General features: G+C 56.3%; 1 protein-coding gene across 1 annotated transcript in view; it reads right to left on the bottom strand.

The window, feature by feature from the left end:
* Window positions 1–25325, bottom strand: part of PEX6 (peroxisomal biogenesis factor 6) — a 365667-nt gene that overhangs the window by 286979 nt on the left and 53363 nt on the right. Inside the window, exon 7 of the mRNA XM_075595120.1 lies at window positions 11593–11801. Within this exon, the coding sequence (XP_075451235.1) occupies window positions 11593–11801 (209 nt within the window). The remainder of the gene's footprint in view (window positions 1–11592; window positions 11802–25325) is intronic.

The raw sequence follows: 25325 nt of genomic DNA, 5'->3' as shown, positions 1-25325 counted from the left end.
GTAGAAGTGCTGTGTAACGGTTCTGCGCACTGTAGAAGTGCTGTGTAACTGTTCTGCGCACTGTAGAAGTGCTGTGTAACTGTTCTGCGCACTGTAGAAGTGCTGTGTAACTGTTCTGCGCACTGTAGAAGTGCTGTGTAACTGTTCTGCGCACTGTAGAAGTGCTGTGTAACTGTTCTGCGCACTGTAGAAGTGCTGTGTAACTGTTCTGCGCACTGTAGAAGTGCTGTGTCACTGTTCTTCGCACTGTAGAAGTGCTGTGTAACTGTTCTGCACACTGTAGAAGTGCTGTGTAACTGTTCTGCACACTGTAGAAGTGTGTGTAACGGTTCTGCACACTGTAGAAGTGTGTGTAACGGTTCTGCACACTGTAGAAGTGCTGTGTAACTGTTCTGCACACTGTAGAAGTGCTGTGTAACTGTTCTGCACACTGTAGAAGTGCTGTGTAACGGTTATGCACACTGTAGAAGTGCTGTGTAACTGTTCTGCGCACTGTAGAAGTGCTGTATAACTGTTCTGCACACTGTAGACGTGCTGTGTAACTGTTCTGCACACTGTAGAAGTGCTGTGTAACTGTTCTGCACACTGTAGACGTGCTGTGTAACTGTTCTGCACACTGTAGAAGTGCTGTGTAACGGTTATGCACACTGTAGAAGTGCTGTGTAACTGTTCTGCACACTGTAGAAGTGCTGTGTAACTGTTCTGCACACTGTAGAAGTGCTGTGTAACTGTTCTGCACACTGTAGAAGTGCTGTGTAACTGTTCTGCACACTGTAGAAGTGCTGTGTAACGGTTCTGCACACTGTAGAAGTGCTGTGTAACTGTTCTGCACACTGTAGAAGTGCTGTGTCACTGTTCTGCACACTGTAGAAGTGCTGTGTAACTGTTCTGCACACTGTAGAAGTGCTGTGTCACTGTTCTGCACACTGTAGAAGTGCTGTGTAACTGTTCTGCACACTGTAGAAGTGCTGTGTCACTGTTCTGCACACTGTAGAAGTGCTGTGTAACTGTTCTGCACACTGTAGAAGTGCTGTGTAACTGTTCTGCACACTGTAGAAGTGCTGTGTAACTGTTCTGCACACTGTAGAAGTGCTGTGTAACTGTTCTGCACACTGTAGAAGTGCTGTGTAACTGTTCTGCACACTGTAGAAGTGCTGTGTAACTGTTCTGCACACTGTAGAAGTGCTGTGTAACTGTTCTGCACACTGTAGAAGTGCTGTGTAACTGTTCTGCACACTGTAGACGTGCTGTGTAAGTGTTCTGCACACTGTAGAAGTGCTGTGTAACTGTTCTGCACACTGTAGAAGTGCTGTGTAACTGTTCTGCACACTGTAGAAGTGCTGTGTAACTGTTCTGCACACTGTAGAAGTGCTGTGTAACGGTTCTGCACACTGTAGAAGTGCTGTGTAACTGTTCTGCACACTGTAGAAGTGCTGTGTCACTGTTCTGCACACTGTAGAAGTGCTGTGTAACTGTTCTGCACACTGTAGAAGTGCTGTGTCACTGTTCTGCACACTGTAGAAGTGCTGTGTAACTGTTCTGCACACTGTAGAAGTGCTGTGTCACTGTTCTGCACACTGTAGAAGTGCTGTGTAACTGTTCTGCACACTGTAGAAGTGCTGTGTAACTGTTCTGCACACTGTAGAAGTGCTGTGTAACTGTTCTGCACACTGTAGAAGTGCTGTGTAACTGTTCTGCACACTGTAGAAGTGCTGTGTAACTGTTCTGCACACTGTAGAAGTGCTGTGTAACTGTTCTGCACACTGTAGAAGTGCTGTGTAACTGTTCTGCACACTGTAGAAGTGCTGTGTAACTGTTCTGCACACTGTAGACGTGCTGTGTAAGTGTTCTGCACACTGTAGAAGTGCTGTGTAACTGTTCTGCACACTGTAGACGTGCTGTGTAAGTGTTCTGCACACTGTAGAAGTGCTGTGTAACTGTTCTGCATACTGTAGAAGTGCTGTGTAACTGTTCTGCGCACTGTAGAAGTGCTGTGTAACTGTTCTGCACACTGTAGAAGTGCTGTGTAACTGTTCTGCACACTGTAGACGTGCTGTGTAAGTGTTCTGCACACTGTAGAAGTGCTGTGTAACTGTTCTGCACACTGTAGAAGTGCTGTGTCACTGTTCTGCGCACTGTAGAAGTGCTGTGTAACTGTTCTGCACACTGTAGAAGTGCTGTGTAAGTGTTCTGCGCACTGTAGAAGTGCTGTGTAACTGTTCTGCACACTGTAGAAGTGCTGTGTCACTGTTCTGCGCACTGTAGAAGTGCTGTGTAACTGTTCTGCACACTGTAGAAGTGCTGTGTAACTGTTCTGCACACTGTAGAAGTGCTGTGTCACTGTTCTGCGCACTGTAGAAGTGCTGTGTCACTGTTCTGCGCACTGTAGAAGTGCTGTGTAACTGTTCTGCACACTGTAGAAGTGCTGTGTAACTATTCTGCACACTGTAGAAGTGCTGTATAACTGTTCTGCACACTGTAGAAGTGCTGTGTAACGGTTCTGCACACTGTAGAAGTGCTGTGTCACTGTTCTGCACACTGTAGAAGTGCTGTGTCACTGTTCTGCGCACTGTAGAAGTGCTGTGTAACTGTTCTGCACACTGTAGAAGTGCTGTGTAAGTGTTCTGCGCACTGTAGAAGTGCTGTGTAACTGTTCTGCACACTGTATAAGTGCTGTGTCACTGTTCTGCACACTGTAGAAGTGCTGTGTAACTGTTCTGCGCACTGTAGAAGTGCTGTGTAACTGTTCTGCACACTGTAGAAGTGCTGTGTAACTGTTCTGCACACTGTAGAAGTGCTGTGTAACTGTTCTGCGCACTGTAGAAGTGCTGTGTCACTGTTCTGCACACTGTAGAAGTGCTGTGTCACTGTTCTGCACACTGTAGAAGTGCTGTGTAACTGTTCTGCACACTGTAGAAGTGTGGTGTAACTGTTCTGCGCACTGTAGAAGTGCTGTGTAAGTGTTCTGCACACTGTAGAAGTGCTGTGTAACTGTTCTGCGCACTGTAGAAGTGCTGTGTAAGTGTTCTGCGCACTGTAGAAGCGCTGTGTAACTGTTATGCACACTGTAGAAGTGCTGTGTAACTGTTCTGCACACTGTAGAAGTGCTGGGTAACTGTTCTGCACACTGTAGAAGTGATGTGTAACGGTTATGCACACTGTAGAAGTGCTGTGTAACTGTTATGCACACTGTAGATGTGCTGTGTAACTGTTCTGCACACTGTAGAAGTGCTGTGTAACTGTTCTGCACACTGTAGAAGTGCTGTGTAACTGTTCTGCACACTGTAGATGTGCTGTGTAACTGTTCTGCACACTGAAGAAGTGCTGTGTAACTGTTCTGCACACTGTAGAAGTGCTGTGTAACGGTTCTGCGCACTGTAGAAGTGCTGTGTAACTGTTCTGCGCACTGTAGAAGTGCTGTGTAACTGTTCTGCGCACTGTAGAAGTGCTGTGTAACTGTTCTGCGCACTGTAGAAGTGCTGTGTAACTGTTCTGCGCACTGTAGAAGTGCTGTGTAACTGTTCTGCGCACTGTAGAAGTGCTGTGTAACTGTTCTGCGCACTGTAGAAGTGCTGTGTCACTGTTCTTCGCACTGTAGAAGTGCTGTGTAACTGTTCTGCACACTGTAGAAGTGCTGTGTAACTGTTCTGCACACTGTAGAAGTGTGTGTAACGGTTCTGCACACTGTAGAAGTGTGTGTAACGGTTCTGCACACTGTAGAAGTGCTGTGTAACTGTTCTGCACACTGTAGACGTGCTGTGTAACTGTTCTGCACACTGTAGAAGTGCTGTGTAACTGTTCTGCACACTGTAGACGTGCTGTGTAACTGTTCTGCACACTGTAGAAGTGCTGTGTAACGGTTATGCACACTGTAGAAGTGCTGTGTCACTGTTCTGCACACTGTAGAAGTGCTGTGTAACTGTTCTGCACACTGTATAAGTGCTGTGTAACTGTTCTGCACACTGTAGAAGTGCTGTGTAACTGTTCTGCACACTGTAGAAGTGCTGTGTAACTGTTCTGCACACTGTAGAAGTGCTGTGTAACGGTTCTGCACACTGTAGAAGTGCTGTGTAACTGTTCTGCACACTGTAGAAGTGCTGTGTCACTGTTCTGCACACTGTAGAAGTGCTGTGTAACTGTTCTGCACACTGTAGAAGTGCTGTGTAACTGTTCTGCACACTGTAGAAGTGCTGTGTCACTGTTCTGCACACTGTAGAAGTGCTGTGTAACTGTTCTGCGCACTGTAGAAGTGCTGTGTCACTGTTCTGCACACTGTAGAAGTGCTGTGTAACTGTTCTGCACACTGTAGAAGTGCTGTGTCACTGTTCTGCACACTGTAGACGTAGTGTGTAACTGTTCTGCACACTGTAGAAGTGCTGTGTAACGGTTCTGCACACTGTAGAAGTGCTGTGTAACTGTTCTGCACACTGTAGAAGTGCTGTGTAAGTGTTCTGCGCACTGTAGAAGTGCTGTGTAACTGTTCTGCACACTGTAGAAGTGCTGTGTAACTGTTCTGCACACTGTAGAAGTGCTGTGTAACGGTTCTGCACACTGTAGAAGTGCTGTGTAACGGTTCTGCACACTGTAGAAGTGCTGTGTCACTGTTCTGCACACTGTAGAAGTGCTGTGTCACTGTTCTGCACACTGTAGAAGTGCTGTGTAACTGTTCTGCACACTGTAGAAGTGCTGTGTAACTGTTCTGCGCACTGTAGAAGTGCTGTGTCACTGTTCTGCGCACTGTAGAAGTGCTGTGTAACGGTTCTGCACACTGTAGAAGTGCTGTGTAACTGTTCTGCGCACTGTAGAAGTGCTGTGTCACTGTTCTGCGCACTGTAGAAGTGCTGTGTAACGGTTCTGCACACTGTAGAAGTGCTGTGTAACTGTTCTGCACACTGTAGAAGTGCTGTGTAACTGTTCTGCGCACTGTAGAAGTGCTGTGTCACTGTTCTGCACACTGTAGAAGTGCTGTGTAACTGTTCTGCACACTGTAGAAGTGCTGTGTCACTGTTCTGCACACTGTAGAAGTGCTGTGTAACTGTTCTGCACACTGTAGAAGTGCTGTGTAACTGTTCTGCACACTGTAGAAGTGCTGTGTAACTGTTCTGCACACTGTAGAAGTGCTGTGTAACTGTTCTGCACACTGTAGAAGTGCTGTGTAACTGTTCTGCACACTGTAGAAGTGCTGTGTAACTGTTCTGCACACTGTAGAAGTGCTGTGTAACGGTTCTGCACACTGTAGAAGTGCTGTGTCACTGTTCTGCACACTGTAGAAGTGCTGTGTAACGGTTCTGCACACTGTAGAAGTGCTGTGTAACTGTTCTGCACACTGTAGAAGTGCTGTGTAACTGTTCTGCACACTGTAGAAGTGCTGTGTCACTGTTCTGCGCACTGTAGAAGTGCTGTGTAACTGTTCTGCACACTGTAGAAGTGCTGTGTAACTGTTCTGCGCACTGTAGAAGTGCTGTGTAACTGTTCTGCACACTGTAGAAGTGCTGTGTAACTGTTCTGCACACTGTAGAAGTGCTGTGTAACGGTTCTGCACACTGTAGAAGTGCTGTGTAACTATTCTGCACACTGTAGAAGTGCTGTGTAACTGTTCTGCACACTGTAGAAGTGCTGTGTAACTGTTCTGCACACTGTAGAAGTGCTGTGTAACTGTTCTGCGCACTGTAGAAGTGCTGTGTAACGGTTCTGCACACTGTAGAAGTGCTGTGTAACTGTTCTGCACACTGTAGAAGTGCTGTGTCACTGTTCTGCACACTGTAGAAGTGCTGTGTCACTGTTCTGCACACTGTAGAAGTGCTGTGTCACTGTTCTGCACACTGTAGAAGTGCTGTGTAACTGTTCTGCACACTGTAGAAGTGCTGTGTAACTGTTCTGCACACTGTATAAGTGCTGTGTAACGGTTATGCACACTGTAGAAGTGCTGTGTAACTGTTCTGCACACTGTAGAAGTGCTGTGTCACTGTTCTGCGCACTGTAGAAGTGCTGTGTCACTGTTCTGCACACTGTAGAAGTGCTGTGTAACTATTCTGCGCACTGTAGAAGTGCTGTGTAACTGTTCTGCACACTGTAGAAGTGCTGTGTCACTGTTCTGCGCACTGTAGAAGTGCTGTGTCACTGTTCTGCGCACTGTAGAAGTGCTGTGTAACTATTCTGCACACTGTAGAAGTGCTGTGTCACTGTTCTGCACACTGTAGAAGTGCTGTGTAACTGTTCTGCACACTGTAGAAGTGCTGTGTAACTGTTCTGCGCACTGTAGAAGTGCTGTGTCACTGTTCTGCACACTGTAGAAGTGCTGTGTAACTGTTCTGCACACTGTAGAAGTGCTGTGTAACTGTTCTGCACACTGTAGAAGTGCTGTGTAACGGTTCTGCACACTGTAGAAGTGCTGTGTAACTGTTCTGCACACTGTAGAAGTGCTGTGTAACTGTTCTGCGCACTGTAGAAGTGCTGTTTAAGTGTTCTGCACACTGTAGAAGTGCTGTGTAACTGTTCTGCACACTGTAGAAGTGCTGTGTAACTGTTCTGCACACTGTAGAAGTGCTGTGTAACTATTCTGCGCACTGTAGAAGTGCTGTGTAACTGTTCTGCGCACTGTAGAAGTGCTGTGTCACTGTTCTGCACACTGTAGAAGTGCTGTGTCACTGTTCTGCACACTGTAGAAGTGCTGTGTAACTGTTCTGCACACTGTAGAAGTGCTGTGTAACGGTTCTGCACACTGTAGAAGTGCTGTGTAACTGTTCTGCACACTGTAGAAGTGCTGTGTAACTGTTCTGCGCACTGTAGAAGTGCTGTTTAAGTGTTCTGCACACTGTAGAAGTGCTGTGTAACTGTTCTGCACACTGTAGAAGTGCTGTGTAACTGTTCTGCACACTGTAGAAGTGCTGTGTAACTATTCTGCGCACTGTAGAAGTGCTGTGTAACGGTACTGCGCACTGTAGAAGTGCTGTGTAACTGTTCTGCACACTGTAGAAGTGCTGTGTCACTGTTCTGCACACTGTAGAAGTGCTGTGTAACTGTTCTGCACACTGTAGAAGTGCTGTGTCACTGTTCTGCACACTGTAGAAGTGATGTGTAACTGTTCTGCGCACTGTAGAAGTGCTGTGTCACTGTTCTGCACACTGTAGAAGTGCTGTGTCACTGTTCTGCACACTGTAGAAGTGCTGTGTAACTGTTCTGCACACTGTAGACGTGCTGTGTAACTGTTCTGCAAACTGTAGAAGCGCTGTGTAACGGTTCTGCACACTGTAGACGTGCTGTGTAACTGTTCTGCACACTGTAGAAGTGCTGTGTAACTGTTCTGCGCACTGTAGAAGTGCTGTGTAAGTGTTCTGCACACTGTAGAAGTGCTGTGTAACTGTTCTGCACACTGTAGACGTGCTGTGTAACTGTTCTGCACACTGTAGACGTGCTGTGTAACTGTTCTGCACACTGTAGAAGTGCTGTGTAACTGTTCTGCACACTGTAGAAGTGCTGTGTCACTGTTCTGCACACTGTAGAAGTGCTGTGTAACTGTTCTGCACACTGTAGAAGTGCTGTGTAACTGTTCTGCACACTGTAGAAGTGCTGTGTAACTGTTCTGCACACTGTAGAAGTGCTGTGTAACTGTTCTGCACACTGTAGACGTGCTGTGTAACTGTTCTGCACACTGTAGAAGTGCTGTGTAACTGTTCTGCGCACTGTAGAAGTGCTGTGTAAGTGTTCTGCACACTGTAGAAGTGCTGTGTAACTGTTCTGCACACTGTAGACGTGCTGTGTAACTGTTCTGCACACTGTAGACGTGCTGTGTAACTGTTCTGCACACTGTAGAAGTGCTGTGTAACTGTTCTGCACACTGTAGAAGTGCTGTGTCACTGTTCTGCACACTGTAGAAGTGCTGTGTCACTGTTCTGCACACTGTAGAAGTGCTGTGTAACTGTTCTGCACACTGTAGAAGTGCTGTGTAACTGTTCTGCACACTGTAGAAGTGCTGTGTAACTGTTCTGCACACTGTAGAAGTGCTGTGTCACTGTTCTGCACACTGTAGAAGTGCTGTGTAACTGTTCTGCACACTGTAGAAGTGCTGTGTAACTGTTCTGCACACTGTAGACGTGCTGTGTAACTGTTCTGCACACTGTAGAAGTGCTGTGTAACTGTTCTGCACACTGTAGAAGTGCTGTGTAACTGTTCTGCGCACTGTAGAAGTGCTGTGTAACTGTTATGCACACTGTAGAAGTGCTGTGTCACTGTTCTGCACACTGTAGAAGTGCTGTGTCACTGTTCTGCACACTGTAGAAGTGCTGTGTCACTGTTCTGCACACTGTAGAAGTGCTGTGTTACTGTTCTGCACACTGTAGAAGTGCTGTGTAACTGTTCTGCGCACTGTAGAAGTGCTGTGTAACTATTCTGCACACTGTAGAAGTGCTGTGTAACTGTTCTGCGCACTGTAGAAGTGCTGTGTAACTGTTCTGCACACTGTAGAAGTGCTGTGTAACTGTTCTGCACACTGTAGAAGTGCTGTGTTACTGTTCTGCACACTGTAGAAGTGCTGTGTCACTGTTCTGCACACTGTAGAAGTGCTGTGTAACTATTCTGCATACTGTAGAAGTGCTGTGTAACTGTTCTGTGCAGTGTAGAAGTGCTGTGTAACGATTCTGCACACTGTAGAAGTGCTGTGTCACTGTTCTGCGCACTGTAGAAGTGCTGTGTAACTGTTCTGCACACTGTAGAAGTGCTGTGTAACTGTTCTGCGCACTGTAGAAGTGCTGTGTAACTGTTCTGTGCACTGTAGAAGTGCTGTGTCACTGTTCTGCACACTGTAGAAGTGCTGTGTAACTGTTCTGCACACTGTAGAAGTGCTGTGTAACGGTTCTGCGCACTGTAGACGTGCTGTGTAACTGTTCTGCACACTGTAGAAGTGCTGTGTCACTGTTCTGCGCACTGTAGAAGTGCTGTGTAACTGTTCTGCACACTGTAGAAGTGCTGTGTAACTGTTCTGCACACTGTAGAAGTGCTGTGTCACTGTTCTGCACACTGTAGAAGTGCTGTGTCACTGTTCTGCACACTGTAGAAGTGCTGTGTAACTATTCTGCGCACTGTAGAAGTGCTGTGTAACTATTCTGCACACTGTAGAAGTGCTGTGTCACTGTTCTGCGCACTGTAGAAGTGCTGTGTAACTGTTCTGCACACTGTAGAAGTGCTGTGTAACTGTTCTGCACACTGTAGAAGTGCTGTGTAACTGTTCTGCGCACTGTAGAAGTGCTGTGTAACTGTTCTGCACACTGTAGAAGTGCTGTGTCACTGTTCTGCACACTGTAGAAGTGCTGTGTAACTGTTCTGCACACTTTAGACGTGCTGTGTAACTGTTCTGCACACTGTAGAAGTGCTGTGTAACTGTTCTGCACACTGTAGAAGTGCTGTGTAACGGTACTGCGCACTGTAGAAGCGCTGTGTCACTGTCTGCACACTGTAGAAGTGCTGTGTAACTGTTCTGCACACTGTAGAAGTGCTGTGTAACTATTCTGCGCACTGTAGAAGTGCTGTGTAACTGTTCTGCACACTGTAGAAGTGCTGTGTAACTATTCTGCACACTGTAGAAGTGCTGTGTAACTGTTCTGCACACTGTAGAAGTGCTGTGTAACTGTTCTGCACACTGTAGAAGTGCTGTGTAACTATTCTGCACACTGTAGAAGTGCTGTGTAACTGTTCTGCACACTGTAGAAGTGCTGTGTAACGGTTCTGCACACTGTAGAAGTGCTGTGTAACTGTTCTGCGCACTGTAGAAGTGCTGTGTCACTGTTCTGCGCACTGTAGAAGTGCTGTGTAACTGTTCTGCACACTGTAGAAGTGCTGTGTAACTGTTCTGCACACTGTAGAAGTGCTGTGTAACTGTTCTGCACACTGTAGAAGTGCTGTGTAACTGTTCTGCACACTGTAGAAGTGCTGTGTAACGGTTCTGCACACTGTAGAAGTGCTGTGTAACTGTTCTGCACACTGTAGAAGTGCTGTGTAACTATTCTGCGCACTGTAGAAGTGCTGTGTAACTGTTCTGCACACTGTAGAAGTGCTGTGTAACTGTTCTGCACACTGTAGAAGTGCTGTGTAACTGTTCTGCACACTGTAGAAGTGCTGTGTCACTGTTCTGCACACTGTAGAAGTGCTGTGTCACTGTTCTGCACACTAGAAGTGCTGTGTAACTGTTCTGCGCACTGTAGAAGTGCTGTGTAACGGTTCTGCACACTGTAGAAGTGCTGTGTAACTGTTCTGCGCACTGTAGAAGTGCTGTGTAACTATTCTGCGCACTGTAGAAGTGCTGTGTAACTGTTCTGCACACTGTAGAAGTGCTGTGTAACTGTTCTGCACACTGTAGAAGTGCTGTGTAACTGTTCTGCACACTGTAGAAGTGCTGTGTCACTGTTCTGCACACTGTAGAAGTGCTGTGTAACTGTTCTGCACACTGTAGAAGTGCTGTGTAACTGTTCTGCACACTGTAGAAGTGCTGTGTAACTGTTCTGCACACTGTAGAAGTGCTGTGTTACTGTTCTGCACACTGTAGAAGTGCTGTGTAACTATTCTGCGCACTGTAGAAGTGCTGTGTAACTGTTCTGCACACTGTAGAAGTGCTGTGTAACTGTTCTGCACACTGTAGAAGTGCTGTGTAACTGTTCTGCACACTGTAGAAGTGCTGTGTAACTATTCTGCGCACTGTAGAAGTGCTGTGTAACTGTTCTGCACACTGTAGAAGTGCTGTGTAACGGTTCTGCACACTGTAGAAGTGCTGTGTAACTGTTCTGCACACTGTAGAAGTGCTGTGTAACTGTTCTGCACACTGTAGAAGTGCTGTGTAACTGTTCTGCACACTGTAGAAGTGCTGTGTAACTGTTCTGCAAACTGTAGAAGTGCTGTGTAACTGTTCTGCACACTGTAGAAGTGCTGTGTAACTGTTCTGCACACTGTAGAAGTGCTGTGTCACTGTTCTGCACATTGTAGAAGTGCTGTGTAACTGTTCTGCACACTGTAGAAGTGCTGTGTAACTGTTCTGCACACTGTAGAAGTGCTGTGTAACTGTTCTGCACACTGTAGAAGTGCTGTGTAACTGTTCTGCGCACTGTAGAAGTGCTGTGTAACTGTTCTGCACACTGTAGAAGTGCTGTGTAACTGTTCTGCACACTGTAGAAGTGCTGTGTCACTGTTCTGCACACTGTAGAAGTGCTGTGTAACTGTTCTGCACACTGTAGAAGTGCTGTGTAACGGTTCTGCACACTGTAGAAGTGCTGTGTAACTGTTCTGCACACTGTAGAAGTGCTGTGTTATTGTTCTGCACACTGTAGAAGTGCTGTGTAACTGTTCTGCGCACTGTAGAAGTGCTGTGTCACTGTTCTGCACACTGTAGAAGTGCTGTGTAACTGTTCTGCACACTGTAGAAGTGCTGTGTAACTGTTCTGCACACTGTAGAAGTGCTGTGTAACGGTTCTGCACACTGTAGAAGTGCTGTGTAACGGTTCTGCACACTGTAGAAGTGCTGTGTAACTGTAGCAGGGGGGCGAGGGAGCAGGGGGGCGAGGGAGCAGGGGTGGGGCAAGCAGAAGGAGGAGGGGATCAGCGGGCTACCTGTACTGTGTCCCCTTGTCCACGAGGAGGCTACGCAGTGCACCAATTACCCTGCTGTCCTCTCCGAACCCGTCTCGTTCCCTCCCCAGCAATTCAACGTGTTTCATTAACAGCACGCAGGGACGGCAATCACGAGCCACGGAGAAGAGAGAGCGGAGACGCGTCACACCGCCAGCGCTGCTCTCTCTGCACAGCCCCGCACACTCAGCCTGAGAGAGAGACACGGGGACATGTCACACCGCCAGCGCTGCGCTCTCTGCACAGCCCCGCACACTCAGCCTGAGAGAGACACGGGGACACGTCACACTGCCAGCGCTGCTCTCTCTGCACAGCACCAAACACTCAGCCTGAGAGAGAGACACGGGGACACGTCACACTGCCAGCGCTGCTCTCTCTGCACAGCCCCGCACACTCAGCCTGAGAGAGACACGGGGACACGTCACACTGCCAGCGCTGCTCTCTCTGCACAGCCCCGCACACTCAGCCTGAGAGAGACACGGGTACACGTCACACTGCCAGCGCTGCTCTCTCTGCACAGCCCCGCACACTCAGCCTGAGAGAGACACAGGGACATGTCACACTGCCAGCGCTGCTCTCTCTGCACAGCCCCGCACACTCAGCCTGAGAGAAACACGGGGACACGTCACACTGCCAGCGCTGCTCTCTCTGCACAGCCCCGCACACTCAGCCTGAGAGAGACACGGGGACACGTCACACTGCCAGCGCTGCTCTCTCTGCACAGCCCCGCACACTCAGCCTGAGAGAGACACGGGGACATGTCACACTGCCAGCGCTGCTCTCTCTGCACAGCCCCGCACACTCAGCCTGAGAGAGACATGGGGACACGTCACACTGCCAGCGCTGCTCTCTCTGCACAGCCCCGCACACTCAGCCTGAGAGAGACACGGGGACACGTCACACCGCCAGCGCTGCTCTCTCTGCACAGCCCCGCACACTCAGCCTGAGAGAGACACGGGGACACGTCACACCGCCAGCGCTGCTCTCTCTGCACAGCCCCGCACACTCAACCTGAGAGTGACACGGGGACACGTCACACTGCCAGCGCTGCTCTCTCTGCACAGCCCCGCACACTCAGCCTGAGAGAGAGACGGGGACACGTCACACTGCCAGCGCTGCTCTCTCTGCACAGCCCCGCACACTCAGCCTGAGAGAGACACGTCACACTGCCAGCGCTGCTCTCTCTGCACAGCCCCGCACACTCAGCCTGAGAGAGACACGGGGACACGTCACACTGCCAGCGCTGCTCTCTGTGCACAGCCCCGCACACTCAGCCTGAGAGAGACACGGGGACACGTCACACTGCCAGCGCTGCTCTCTCTGCACAGCCCCGCACACTCAGCCTGAGAGAGAGACGGGGACACGTCACACTGCCAGCGCTGCTCTCTCTGCACAGCCCCGCACACTCAGCCTGAGAGAGACACGGGGACACGTCACACTGCCAGCGCTGCTCTCTCTGCCCAGCCCCGCACACTCAGCCTGAGAGAGACACGGGGACACGTCACACTGCCAGCGCTGCTCTCTCTGCACAGCCCCGCACACTCAGCCTGAGAGAGACACGGGGACACGTCACACTGCCAGCGCTGCTCTCTCTGCACAGCCCCGCACACTCAGCCTGAGAGAGACACGGGGACACGTCACACTGCCAGCGCTGCTCTCTCTGCCCAGCCCCGCACACTCAGCCTGAGAGAGACACGGGGACACGTCACACTGCCAGCGCTGCTCTCTCTGCCCAGCCCCGCACACTCAGCCTGAGAGAGACACGGGGACACGTCACACCGCCAGCGCTGCTCTCTCTGCACAGCCCCGCACACTCAGCCTGAGAGAGACACGGGGACACGTCACACTGCCAGCGCTGCTCTCTCTGCACAGCCCCGCACACTCAGCCTGAGAGAGACACGGGGACACGTCACACTGCCAGCGCTGCTCTCTCTGCACAGCCCCGCACACTCAGCCTGAGAGAGACAGGGACACGTCACACTGCCAGCGCTGCTCTCTCTGCACAGCCCCGCACACTCAGCCGGAGAGAGACACGGGGACACGTCACACTGCCAGCGCTGCTCTCTCTGCACAGCCCCGCACACTCAGCCTGAGACACGGGGACACGTCACACTGCCAGCGCTGCTCTCTCTGCACAGCCCCGCACACTCAGCCTGAGAGAGACACGGGGACACGTCACACCGCCAGCGCTGCTCTCTCTGCACAGCCCCGCACACTCAGCCTGAGACACGGGGACACGTCACACTGCCAGCGCTGCTCTCTCTGCACAGCCCCGCACACTCAGCCTGAGAGAGACACGGGGACACGTCACACTGCCAGCGCTGCTCTCTCTGCACAGCCCCGCACACTCAGCCTGAGACACGGGGACACGTCACACTGCCAGCGCTGCTCTCTCTGCACAGCCCCGCACACTCAGCCTGAGAGAGACACGGGGACACGTCACACTGCCAGCGCTGCTCTCTCTGCACAGCCCCGCACACTCAGCCTGAGAGAGACACGGGGACACGTCACACTGCCAGCGCTGCTCTCTCTGCACAGCCCCGCACACTCAGCCTGAGAGAGACACGGGGACACGTCACACTGCCAGCGCTGCTCTCTCTGCACAGCCCCGCACACTCAGCCGGAGAGAGACACGGGGACACGTCACACTGCCAGCGCTGCTCTCTCTGCACAGCCCCGCACACTCAGCCTGAGACACGGGGACACGTCACACTGCCAGCGCTGCTCTCTCTGCACAGCCCCGCACACTCAGCCTGAGAGAGACACGGGGACACGTCACACCGCCAGCGCTGCTCTCTCTGCACAGCCCCGCACACTCAGCCTGAGAGAGACACGGGGACACGTCACACCGCCAGCGCTGCTCTCTCTGCACAGCCCCGCACACTCAGCCTGAGAGAGACACGGGGACACGTCACACTGCCAGCGCTGCTCTCTCTGCACAGCCCCGCACACTCAGCCTGAGAGAGACACAGGGACACGTCACACTGCCAGCGCTGCTCTCTCTGCACAGCCCCGCACACTCAGCCTGAGAGAGACACGGGGACACGTCACACCGCCAGCGCTGCTCTCTCTGCACAGCCCCGCACACTCAGCCTGAGAGAGACACGGGGACGCGTCACACTGCCAGCGCTGCTCTCTCTGCACAGCCCCGCACACTCAGCCTGAGAGAGACAGGGACACGTCACACTGCCAGCGCTGCTCTCTCTGCACAGCCCCGCACACTCAGCCTGAGACACGGGGACACGTCACACTGCCAGCGCTGCTCTCTCTGCACAGCCCCGCACACTCAGCCTGAGAGAGACACAGGGACACGTCACACTGCCAGCGCTGCTCTCTCTGCACAGCCCCGCACACTCAGCCTGAGAGAGACACGGGGACACGTCACACTGCCAGCGCTGCTCTCTCTGCACAGCCCCGCACACTCAGCCTGAGAGAGACACGGGGACACGTCACACCGCCAGCGCTGCTCTCTCTGCACAGCCCCGCACACTCAGCCTGAGAGAGACACGGGGACACGTCACACTGCCAGCGCTGCTCTCTCTGCACAGTCCCGCACACTCAGCCTGAGAGAGACACGGGGACACGTCACACTGCCAGCGCTGCTCTCTCTGCCCAGCCCCGCACACTCAGCCTGAGAGAGACACGGGGACACGTCACACTGCCAGCGCTGCTCTCTCTGCACAGCCCCGCACACTCAGCCTGAGAGAGACACGGGGACGCGTCACACCGCCAGCGCTGCTCTCTCTGCACAGCCCCGCACACTCAGCCTGAGAGAGACACGGGGACATGTCACACCGCCAGCGCTGCTCTCTCTGCACAGCCCCGCACACTCAGCCTGAGAGAGACACGGGGACACGTCACACTGCCAGCGCTGCTCTCTCTGCACAGCCCCGCACACTCAGCCTGAGAGAGACACGGGGACACGTCACACTGCCAGCGCTGCTCTCTCTGCCCAGCCCCGCACACTCAGCCTGAGAGAGACAGGGACACGTCACACTGCCAGCGCTGCTCTCTCTGCACAGCCCCGCACACTCAGCCTGAGAGAGACACGGGGACACGTCACACTGCCAGCGCTGCTCTCTCTGCACAGCCCCGCACACTCAGCCTGAGAGAGACACGGGGACACGTCACACTGCCAGCGCTGCTCTCTCTGCACAGCCCCGCACACTCAGCCTGAGAGAGACACGGGGACACGTCACACCGCCAGCGCTGCTCTCTCTGCACAGCCCCGCACACTCAGCCTGAGAGAGACACGGGGACGCGTCACACTGCCAGCGCTGCTCTCTCTGCACAGCCCCGCACACTCAGCCTGAGAGAGACACGGGGACACGTCACACTGCCAGCGCTGCTCTCTCTGCACAGCCCCGCACACTCAGCCTGAGAGAGACACGGGGACACGTCACACCGCCAGCGCTGCTCTCTCTGCACAGCCCCGCACACTCAGCCTGAGAGAGACACGGGGACACGTCACACTGCCAGCGCTGCTCTCTCTGCACAGCCCCGCACACTCAGCCTGAGAGAGACACGGGGACACGTCACACTGCCAGCGCTGCTCTCTCTGCACAGCCCCGCACACTCAGCCTGAGAGAGACACGGGGACACGTCACACTGCCAGCGCTGCTCTCTCTGCACAGCCCCGCACACTCAGCCTGAGAGAGACACGGGGACACGTCACACTGCCAGCGCTGCTCTCTCTGCACAGCCCCGCACACTCAGCCTGAGAGAGACACGGGGACGCGTCACACCGCCAGCGCTGCTCTCTCTGCACAGCCCCGCACACTCAGCCTGAGAGAGACACGGGGACACGTCACACTGCCAGCGCTGCTCTCTCTGCACAGCCCCGCACACTCAGCCTGAGAGAGACACGGGGACACGTCACACTGCCAGCGCTGCTCTCTCTGCACAGCCCCGCACACTCAGCCTGAGAGAGACACGGGGACACGTCACACTGCCAGCGCTGCTCTCTCTGCACAGCCCCGCACACTCAGCCTGAGAGAGACACGGGGACACGTCACACTGCCAGCGCTGCTCTCTCTGCACAGCACCAAACACTCAGCCTGAGAGAGACACAGGGACACGTCACACCGCCAGCGCTGCTCTCTCTGCACAGCCCCGCACACTCAGCCTGAGAGAGACACAGGGACACGTCACACTGCCAGCGCTGCTCTCTCTGCACAGCCCCGCACACTCAGCCTGAGAGAGACACGGGGACACGTCACACTGCAGCGCTGCTCTCTCTGCACAGCCCCGCACACTCAGCCTGAGAGAGACACAGGGACACGTCACACTGCCAGCGCTGCTCTCTCTGCACAAGCCCCGCACACTCAGCCTGAGAGAGACACGGGGACACGTCACACCGCCAGCGCTGCTCTCTCTGCACAGCCCCGCACACTCAGCCTGAGAGAGACACGGGGACGCGTCACACTGCCAGCGCTGCTCTCTCTGCACAGCCCCGCACACTCAGCCTGAGAGAGACAGGGACACGTCACACTGCCAGCGCTGCTCTCTCTGCACAGCCCCGCACACTCAGCCTGAGACACGGGGACACGTCACACTGCCAGCGCTGCTCTCTCTGCACAGCCCCGCACACTCAGCCTGAGAGAGACACAGGGACACGTCACACTGCCAGCGCTGCTCTCTCTGCACAGCCCCGCACACTCAACCTGAGAGAGACACGGGGACACGTCACACTGCCAGCGCTGCTCTCTCTGCACAGCCCCGCACACTCAGCCTGAGAGAGACACGGGGACACGTCACACCGCCAGCGCTGCTCTCTCTGCACAGCCCCGCACACTCAGCCTGAGAGAGACACGGGGACACGTCACACTGCCAGCGCTGCTCTCTCTGCACAGCCCCGCACACTCAGCCTGAGAGAGACGGGGACACGTCACACCGCCAGCGCTGCTCTCTCTGCACAGCCCCGCACACTCAGCCTGAGAGAGAGACGGGGACACGTCACACTGCCAGCGCTGCACTCTCTGCACAGCCCCGCACACTCAGCCTGAGAGAGACACGGGGACACGTCACACTGCCAGCGCTGCTCTCTCTGCACAGCCCCGCACACTCAGCCTGAGAGAGACACGGGGACACGTCACACTGCCAGCGCTGCTCTCTCTGCACAGCCCCGCACACTCAGCCTGAGAGAGACACGGGGACACGTCACACTGCCAGCGCTGCTCTCTCTGCACAGCCCCGCACACTCAGCCTGAGACACGGGGACACGTCACACTGCCAGCGCTGCTCTCTCTGCACAGCCCCGCACACTCAGCTGAGAGAGACACGGGGACACGTCACACTGCCAGCGCTGCTCTCTCTGCACAGCACCAAACACTCAGCCTGAGAGAGACACAGGGACACGTCACACCGCCAGCGCTGCTCTCTCTGCACAGCCCCGCACACTCAGCCTGAGAGAGACACGGGGACACGTCACACTGCCAGCGCTGCTCTCTCTGCACAGCACCAAACACTCAGCCTGAGAGAGACACAGGACACGTCACACCGCCAGCGCTGCTCTCTCTGCACAGCACCAAACACTCAGCCTGAGAGAGACACGGGGACACGTCACACTGCCAGCGCTGCTCTCTCTGCACAGCACCAAACACTCAGCCTGAGAGAGACACAGGGACACGTCACACCGCCAGCGCTGCTCTCTCTGCACAGCCCCGCACACTCAGCTGAGAGAGACACGGGGACACGTCACACTGCCAGCGCTGCTCTCTCTGCACAGCACCAAACACTCAGCCTGAGAGAGACACAGGGACACGTCACACTGCCAGCGCTGCTCTCTCTGCACAGCACCAAACACTCAGCCTGAGAGAGACACAGGGACACGTCACACCGCCAGCGCTGCTCTCTCTGCACAGCCCCGCACACTCAGCCTGAGAGAGACACAGGGACACGTCACACTGCCAGCGCTGCTCTCTCTGCACAGCCCCGCACACTCAGCCTGAGAGAGACACGGGGACACGTCACACTGCCAGCGCTGCTCTCTCTGCACAGCCCCGCACACTCAGCCTGAGAGAGACACAGGGACACGTCACACTGCCAGCGCTGCTCTCTCTGCACAGCCCCGCACACTCAGCCTGAGAGAGACACGGGGACACGTCACACCGCCAGCGCTGCTCTCTCTGCACAGCCCCGCACACTCAGCCTGAGAGAGACACGGGGACGCGTCACACTGCCAGCGCTGCTCTCTCTGCACAGCCCCGCACACTCAGCCTGAGAGAGACAGGGACACGTCACACTGCCAGCGCTGCTCTCTCTGCACAGCCCCGCACACTCAGCCTGAGACACGGGGACACGTCACACTGCCAGCGCTGCTCTCTCTGCACAGCCCCGCACACTCAGCCTGAGAGAGACACAGGGACACGTCACACTGCCAGCGCTGCTCTCTCTGCACAGCCCCGCACACTCAACCTGAGAGAGACAAGGGGACACGTCACACTGCCAGCGCTGCTCTCTCTGCACAGCCCCGCACACTCAGCCTGAGAGAGACACGGGGACACGTCACACCGCCAGCGCTGCTCTCTCTGCACAGCCCCGCACACTCAGCCTGAGAGAGACACGGGGACACGTCACACTGCCAGCGCTGCTCTCTCTGCACAGCCCCGCACACTCAGCCTGAGAGAGACGGGGACACGTCACACCGCCAGCGCTGCTCTCTCTGCACAGCCCCGCACACTCAGCCTGAGAGAGAGACGGGGACACGTCACACTGCCAGCGCTGCACTCTCTGCACAGCCCCGCACACTCAGCCTGAGAGAGACACGGGGACACGTCACACTGCCAGCGCTGCTCTCTCTGCACAGCCCCGCACACTCAGCCTGAGAGAGACACGGGGACACGTCACACTGCCAGCGCTGCTCTCTCTGCACAGCCCCGCACACTCAGCCTGAGAGAGACACGGGGACACGTCACACTGCCAGCGCTGCTCTCTCTGCACAGCCCCGCACACTCAGCCTGAGACACGGGGACACGTCACACTGCCAGCGCTGCTCTCTCTGCACAGCCCCGCACACTCAGCCTGAGAGAGACACGGGGACACGTCACACTGCCAGCGCTGCTCTCTCTGCACAGCCCCGCACACTCAGCCTGAGAGAGACACGGGGACACGTCACACTGCCAGCGCTGCTCTCTCTGCACAGCCCCGCACACTCAGCCTGAGAGAGACACAGGGACACGTCACACTGCAAGCGCTGCTCTCTCTGCACAGCCCATCACACTCAGCCTGAGAGAGACACGGGGACACGTCACACTGCAAGCGCTGCTCTCTCTGCACAGCCCATCACACTCAGCCTGAGAGAGACACAGGGACACGTCCACACCGCCAGCGCTGCTCTCTCTGCACAGCCCCGCACACTCAGCCTGAGAGAGACACGGGGACACGTCACACTGCCAGCGCTGCTCTCTCTGCACAGCACCAAACACTCAGCCTGAGAGAGACACAGGGACACGTCACACCGCCAGCGCTGCTCTCTCTGCACAGCCCCGCACACTCAGCCTGAGAGAGACACGGGGACACGTCACACTGCCAGCGCTGCTCTCTCTGCACAGCACCAAACACTCAGCCTGAGAGAGACACAGGGACACGTCACACCGCCAGCGCTGCTCTCTCTGCACAGCCCCGCACACTCAGCCTGAGAGAGACACAGGGACACGTCACACTGCCAGCGCTGCTCTCTCTGCACAGCCCGCACACTCAGCCTGAGAGAGACACAGGGACACGTCACACTGCCAGCGCTGCTCTCTCTGCACAGCCCCGCACACTCTAGCCTGAGAGAGACACGGGACACGTCACACTGCCAGCGCTGCTCTCTCTGCACAGCCCCGCACACTCAGCCTGAGAGAGACACGGGACACGTCACACTGCCAGCGCTGCTCTCTCTGCACAGCCCCGCACACTCAGCCTGAGAGAGACACGGGGACACGTCACACTGCCAGCGCTGCTCTCTCTGCACAGCCCCGCACACTCAGCCTGAGAGAGACACGGGGGACACGTCACACTGCCAGCGCTGCTCTCTCTGCACAGCCCCGCACACTCAGCCTGAGAGAGACACGGGGACACGTCACACTGCCAGCGCTGCTCTCTCTGCACAGCCCCGCACACTCAGCCTGAGGACACGGGGACACGTCACACTGCCAGCGCTGCTCTCTCTGCACAGCCCCGCACACTCAGCCTGAGAGAGACACGGGGACACGTCACACTGCCAGCGCTGCTCTCTCTGCACAGCCCCGCACACTCAGCCTGAGAGAGACACGGGGACACGTCACACCGCCAGCGCTGCTCTCTCTGCACAGCCCCGCACACTCAGCCTGAGAGAGACACGGGACACGTCACACTGCCAGCGCTGCTCTCTCTGCACAGCACCGCACACTCAGCCTGAGAGAGACACAGGGACACGTCACACCGCCAGCGCTGCTCTCTCTGCACAGCCCCGCACACTCAGCCTGAGAGAGACACAGGGACACGTCACACTGCCAGCGCTGCTCTCTCTGCACAGCCCCTGCACACTCAGCCTGAGAGAGACACGGGACACGTCACACTGCCAGCGCTGCTCTCTCTGCACAGCCCCGCACACTCAGCCTGAGAGAGACACAGGGACACGTCACACTGCCAGCGCTGCTCTCTCTGCACAGCCCCGCACACTCAGCCTGAGAGAGACACAGGGGACACGTCACACTGCCAGCGCTGCTCTCTCTGCACAGCCGCCGCACACTCAGCCTGAGAGAGACACGGGGACACGTCACACCGCCAGCGCTGCTCTCTCTGCACAGCCCCGCACACTCAGCCTGAGAGAGACACGGGGACGCGTCACACCACCAGCGCTGCTCTCTCTGCACAGCCCCGCACACTCAGCCTGAGAGAGACACGGGGACACGTCACACCGCCAGCGCTGCTCTCTCTGCACAGCCCCGCACACTCAGCCTGAGAGAGACACAGGGACACGTCACACTGCCAGCGCTGCTCTCTCTGCACAGCCCCGCACACTCAGCCTGAGAGAGACACAGGGACACGTCACACTGCCAGCGCTGCTCTCTCTGCACAGCCCCGCACACTCAGCCTGAGAGAGACACGGGGACACGTCACACCGCCAGCGCTGCTCTCTCTGCACAGCCCCGCACACTCAGCCTGAGAGAGACACGGGGACACGTCACACTGCCAGCGCTGCTCTCTCTGCACAGCCCCGCACACTCAGCCTTAGAGAGACACAGGGACACGTCACACTGCCAGCGCTGCTCTCTCTGCACAGCCCCGCACACTCAGCCTGAGAGAGACACGGGGACACGTCACACCGCCAGCGCTGCTCTCTCTGCACAGCCCCGCACACTCAGCCTGAGAGAGACACGGGGACGCGTCACACTGCCAGCGCTGCTCTCTCTGCACAGCCCCGCACACTCAGCCTGAGAGAGACAGGGACACGTCACACTGCCAGCGCTGCTCTCTCTGCACAGCCCCGCACACTCAGCCTGAGACACGGGGACACGTCACACTGCCAGCGCTGCTCTCTCTGCACAGCCCCGCACACTCAGCCTGAGAGAGACACAGGGACACGTCACACTGCCAGCGCTGCTCTCTCTGCACAGCCCCGCACACTCAACCTGAGAGAGACACGGGGACACGTCACACTGCCAGCGCTGCTCTCTCTGCACAGCCCCGCACACTCAGCCTGAGAGAGACACGGGGACACGTCACACCGCCAGCGCTGCTCTCTCTGCACAGCCCCGCACACTCAGCCTGAGAGAGACACGGGGGACACGTCACACTGCCAGCGCTGCTCTCTCTGCACAGCCCCGCACACTCAGCCTGAGAGAGAGACGGGGACACGTCACACTGCCAGCGCTGCTCTCTCTGCACAGCCCCGCACACTCAGCCTGAGAGAGAGACGGGGACACGTCACACTGCAGCGCTGCACTCTCTGCACAGCCCCGCACACTCAGCCTGAGAGAGACACGGGGACACGTCACACTGCCAGCGCTGCTCTCTCTGCACAGCCCCGCACACTCAGCCTGAGAGAGACACGGGGACACGTCACACTGCCAGCGCTGCTCTCTCTGCACAGCCCCGCACACTCAGCCTGAGAGAGACACGGGGACACGTCACACTGCCAGCGCTGCTCTCTCTGCACAGCCCCGCACACTCAGCCTGAGACACGGGGACACGTCACACTGCCAGCGCTGCTCTCTCTGCACAGCCCCGCACACTCAGCCTGAGAGAGACACGGGGACACGTCACACTGCCAGCGCTGCTCTCTCTGCACAGCCCCGCACACTCAGCCTGAGAGAGACACGGGGACACGTCACACTGCAGCGCTGCTCTCTCTGCACAGCACCAAACACTCAGCCTGAGAGAGACACAGGGACACGTCACACCGCCAGCGCTGCTCTCTCTGCACAGCCCCGCACACTCAGCCTGAGAGAGACACGGGGACACGTCACACTGCCAGCGCTGCTCTCTCTGCACAGCACCAAACACTCAGCCTGAGAGAGACACAGGGACACGTCACACCGCCAGCGCTGCTCTCTCTGCACAGCCCCGCACACTCAGCCTGAGAGAGACACAGGGACACGTCACACTGCCAGCGCTGCTCTCTCTGCCCAGCCCCGCACACTCAGCCTGAGAGAGACAGGGACACGTCACACTGCCAGCGCTGCTCTCTCTGCACAGCCCCGCACACTCAGCCTGAGAGAGACACGGGGACACGTCACACTGCCAGCGCTGCTCTCTCTGCACAGCCCCCGCACACTCAGCCTGAGAGAGACAGGGACACGTCACACTGCCAGCGCTGCTCTCTCTGCACAGCCCCGCACACTCAGCCTGAGAGAGACACGGGGACACGTCACACTGCCAGCGCTGCTCTCTCTGCACAGCCCCGCACACTCAGCCTGAGAGAGACACGGGGACACGTCACACCGCCAGCGCTGCTCTCTCTGCACAGCCCCGCACACTCAGCCTGAAGGGAAAGAGAGACACAGGGACACGTCACACCGCCAGCGCTGCTCTCTCTGCACAGCCCCGCACACTCAGCCTGAGAGAGACAGGGACACGTCACACTGCCAGCGCTGCTCTCTCTGCACAGCCCCGCACACTCAGCCGGAGAGAGACACGGGGACACGCCACACTGCCAGCGCTGCTCTCTCTGCACAGCCCCGCACACTCAGCCGGAGAGAGACACGGGGACATGTCACACTGCCAGCGCTGCTCTCTCTGCACAGCCCCGCACACTCAGCCTGAGAGAGACACGGGGACACGTCACACTGCCAGCGCTGCTCTCTCTGCACAGCCCCGCACACTCAGCCTGAGAGAGACACGGGGACACGTCACACTGCCAGCGCTGCTCTCTCTGCACAGCCCCGCACACTCAGCCTGAGAGAGACAGGGACACGTTACACTGCCAGCGCTGCTCTCTCTGCACAGCCCCGCACACTCAGCCTGAGAGAGACACGGGGACACGTCACACTGCCAGCGCTGCTCTCTCTGCACAGCCCCGCACACTCAGCCTGAGAGAGACACGGGGACACGTCACACCGCCAGCGCTGCTCTCTCTGCACAGCCCCGGCACACTCAGCCTGAGAGAGACACGGGGACACGTCACACTGCCAGCGCTGCTCTCTCTGCACAGCCCCGCACACTCAGCCTGAGAGAGACACGGGGACACGTCACACCGCCAGCGCTGCTCTCTCTGCACAGCCCCGCACACTCAGCCTCAGACACGGGGACACGTCACACTGCCAGCGCTGCTCTCTCTGCACAGCCCCGCACACTCAGCCTGAGAGAGATGGGGACACGTCACACTGCCAGCGCTGCTCTCTCTGCACAGCCCCGCACACTCAGCCTGAGAGAGACACAGGGACACGTCACACTGCCAGCGCTGCTCTCTCTGCACAGCCCCGCACACTCAGCCTGAGAGAGACACGGGGACACGTCACACTGCCAGCGCTGCTCTCTCTGCACAGCCCCGCACACTCAGCCGGAGAGAGACACGGGGACACGTCACACTGCCAGCGCTGCTCTCTCTGCACAGCCCCGCACACTCAGCCTGAGAGAGACACGGGGACACGTCACACTGCCAGCGCTGCTCTCTCTGCACAGCCCCGCACACTCAGCCTGAGAGAGACACGGGGACACGTCACACCGCCAGCGCTGCTCTCTCTGCACAGCCCCGCACACTCAGCCTGAGAGAGACACGGGGACATGTCACACCGCCAGCGCTGCTCTCTCTGCACAGGCCCGCACACTCAGCCTGAGAGAGACACGGGGACACGTCACACCGCCAGCGCTGCTCTCTCTGCCCAGCCCCGCACACTCAGCCTGAGAGAGACACGGGGACACGTCACACTGCCAGCGCTGCTCTCTCTGCACAGCCCCGCACACTCAGCCTGAGAGAGACACGGGGACACGTCACACTGCCAGCGCTGCACTCTCTGCACAGCACCAAACACTCAGCCTGAGAGAGACACAGGGACACGTCACACCGCCAGCGCTGCTCTCTCTGCACAGCCCCGCACACTCAGCCTGAGAGAGACACAGGGACACGTCACACTGCCAGCGCTGCTCTCTCTGCACAGCCCCGCACACTCAGCCTGAGAGAGACACGGGGACACGTCACACTGCCAGCGCTGCTCTCTCTGCACAGCCCCGCACACTCAGCCTGAGAGAGACACGGGGACACGTCACACCGCCAGCGCTGCTCTCTCTGCACAGCCCCGCACACTCAG

This window comes from Ascaphus truei, chromosome 4 (assembly GCF_040206685.1).
Source record: "Ascaphus truei isolate aAscTru1 chromosome 4, aAscTru1.hap1, whole genome shotgun sequence".
NCBI lineage: Eukaryota > Metazoa > Chordata > Amphibia > Anura > Ascaphidae > Ascaphus > Ascaphus truei.
Note: the sequence above shows the minus strand (reverse complement) of the source record. Positions and strands in the feature narration are given on the sequence as shown.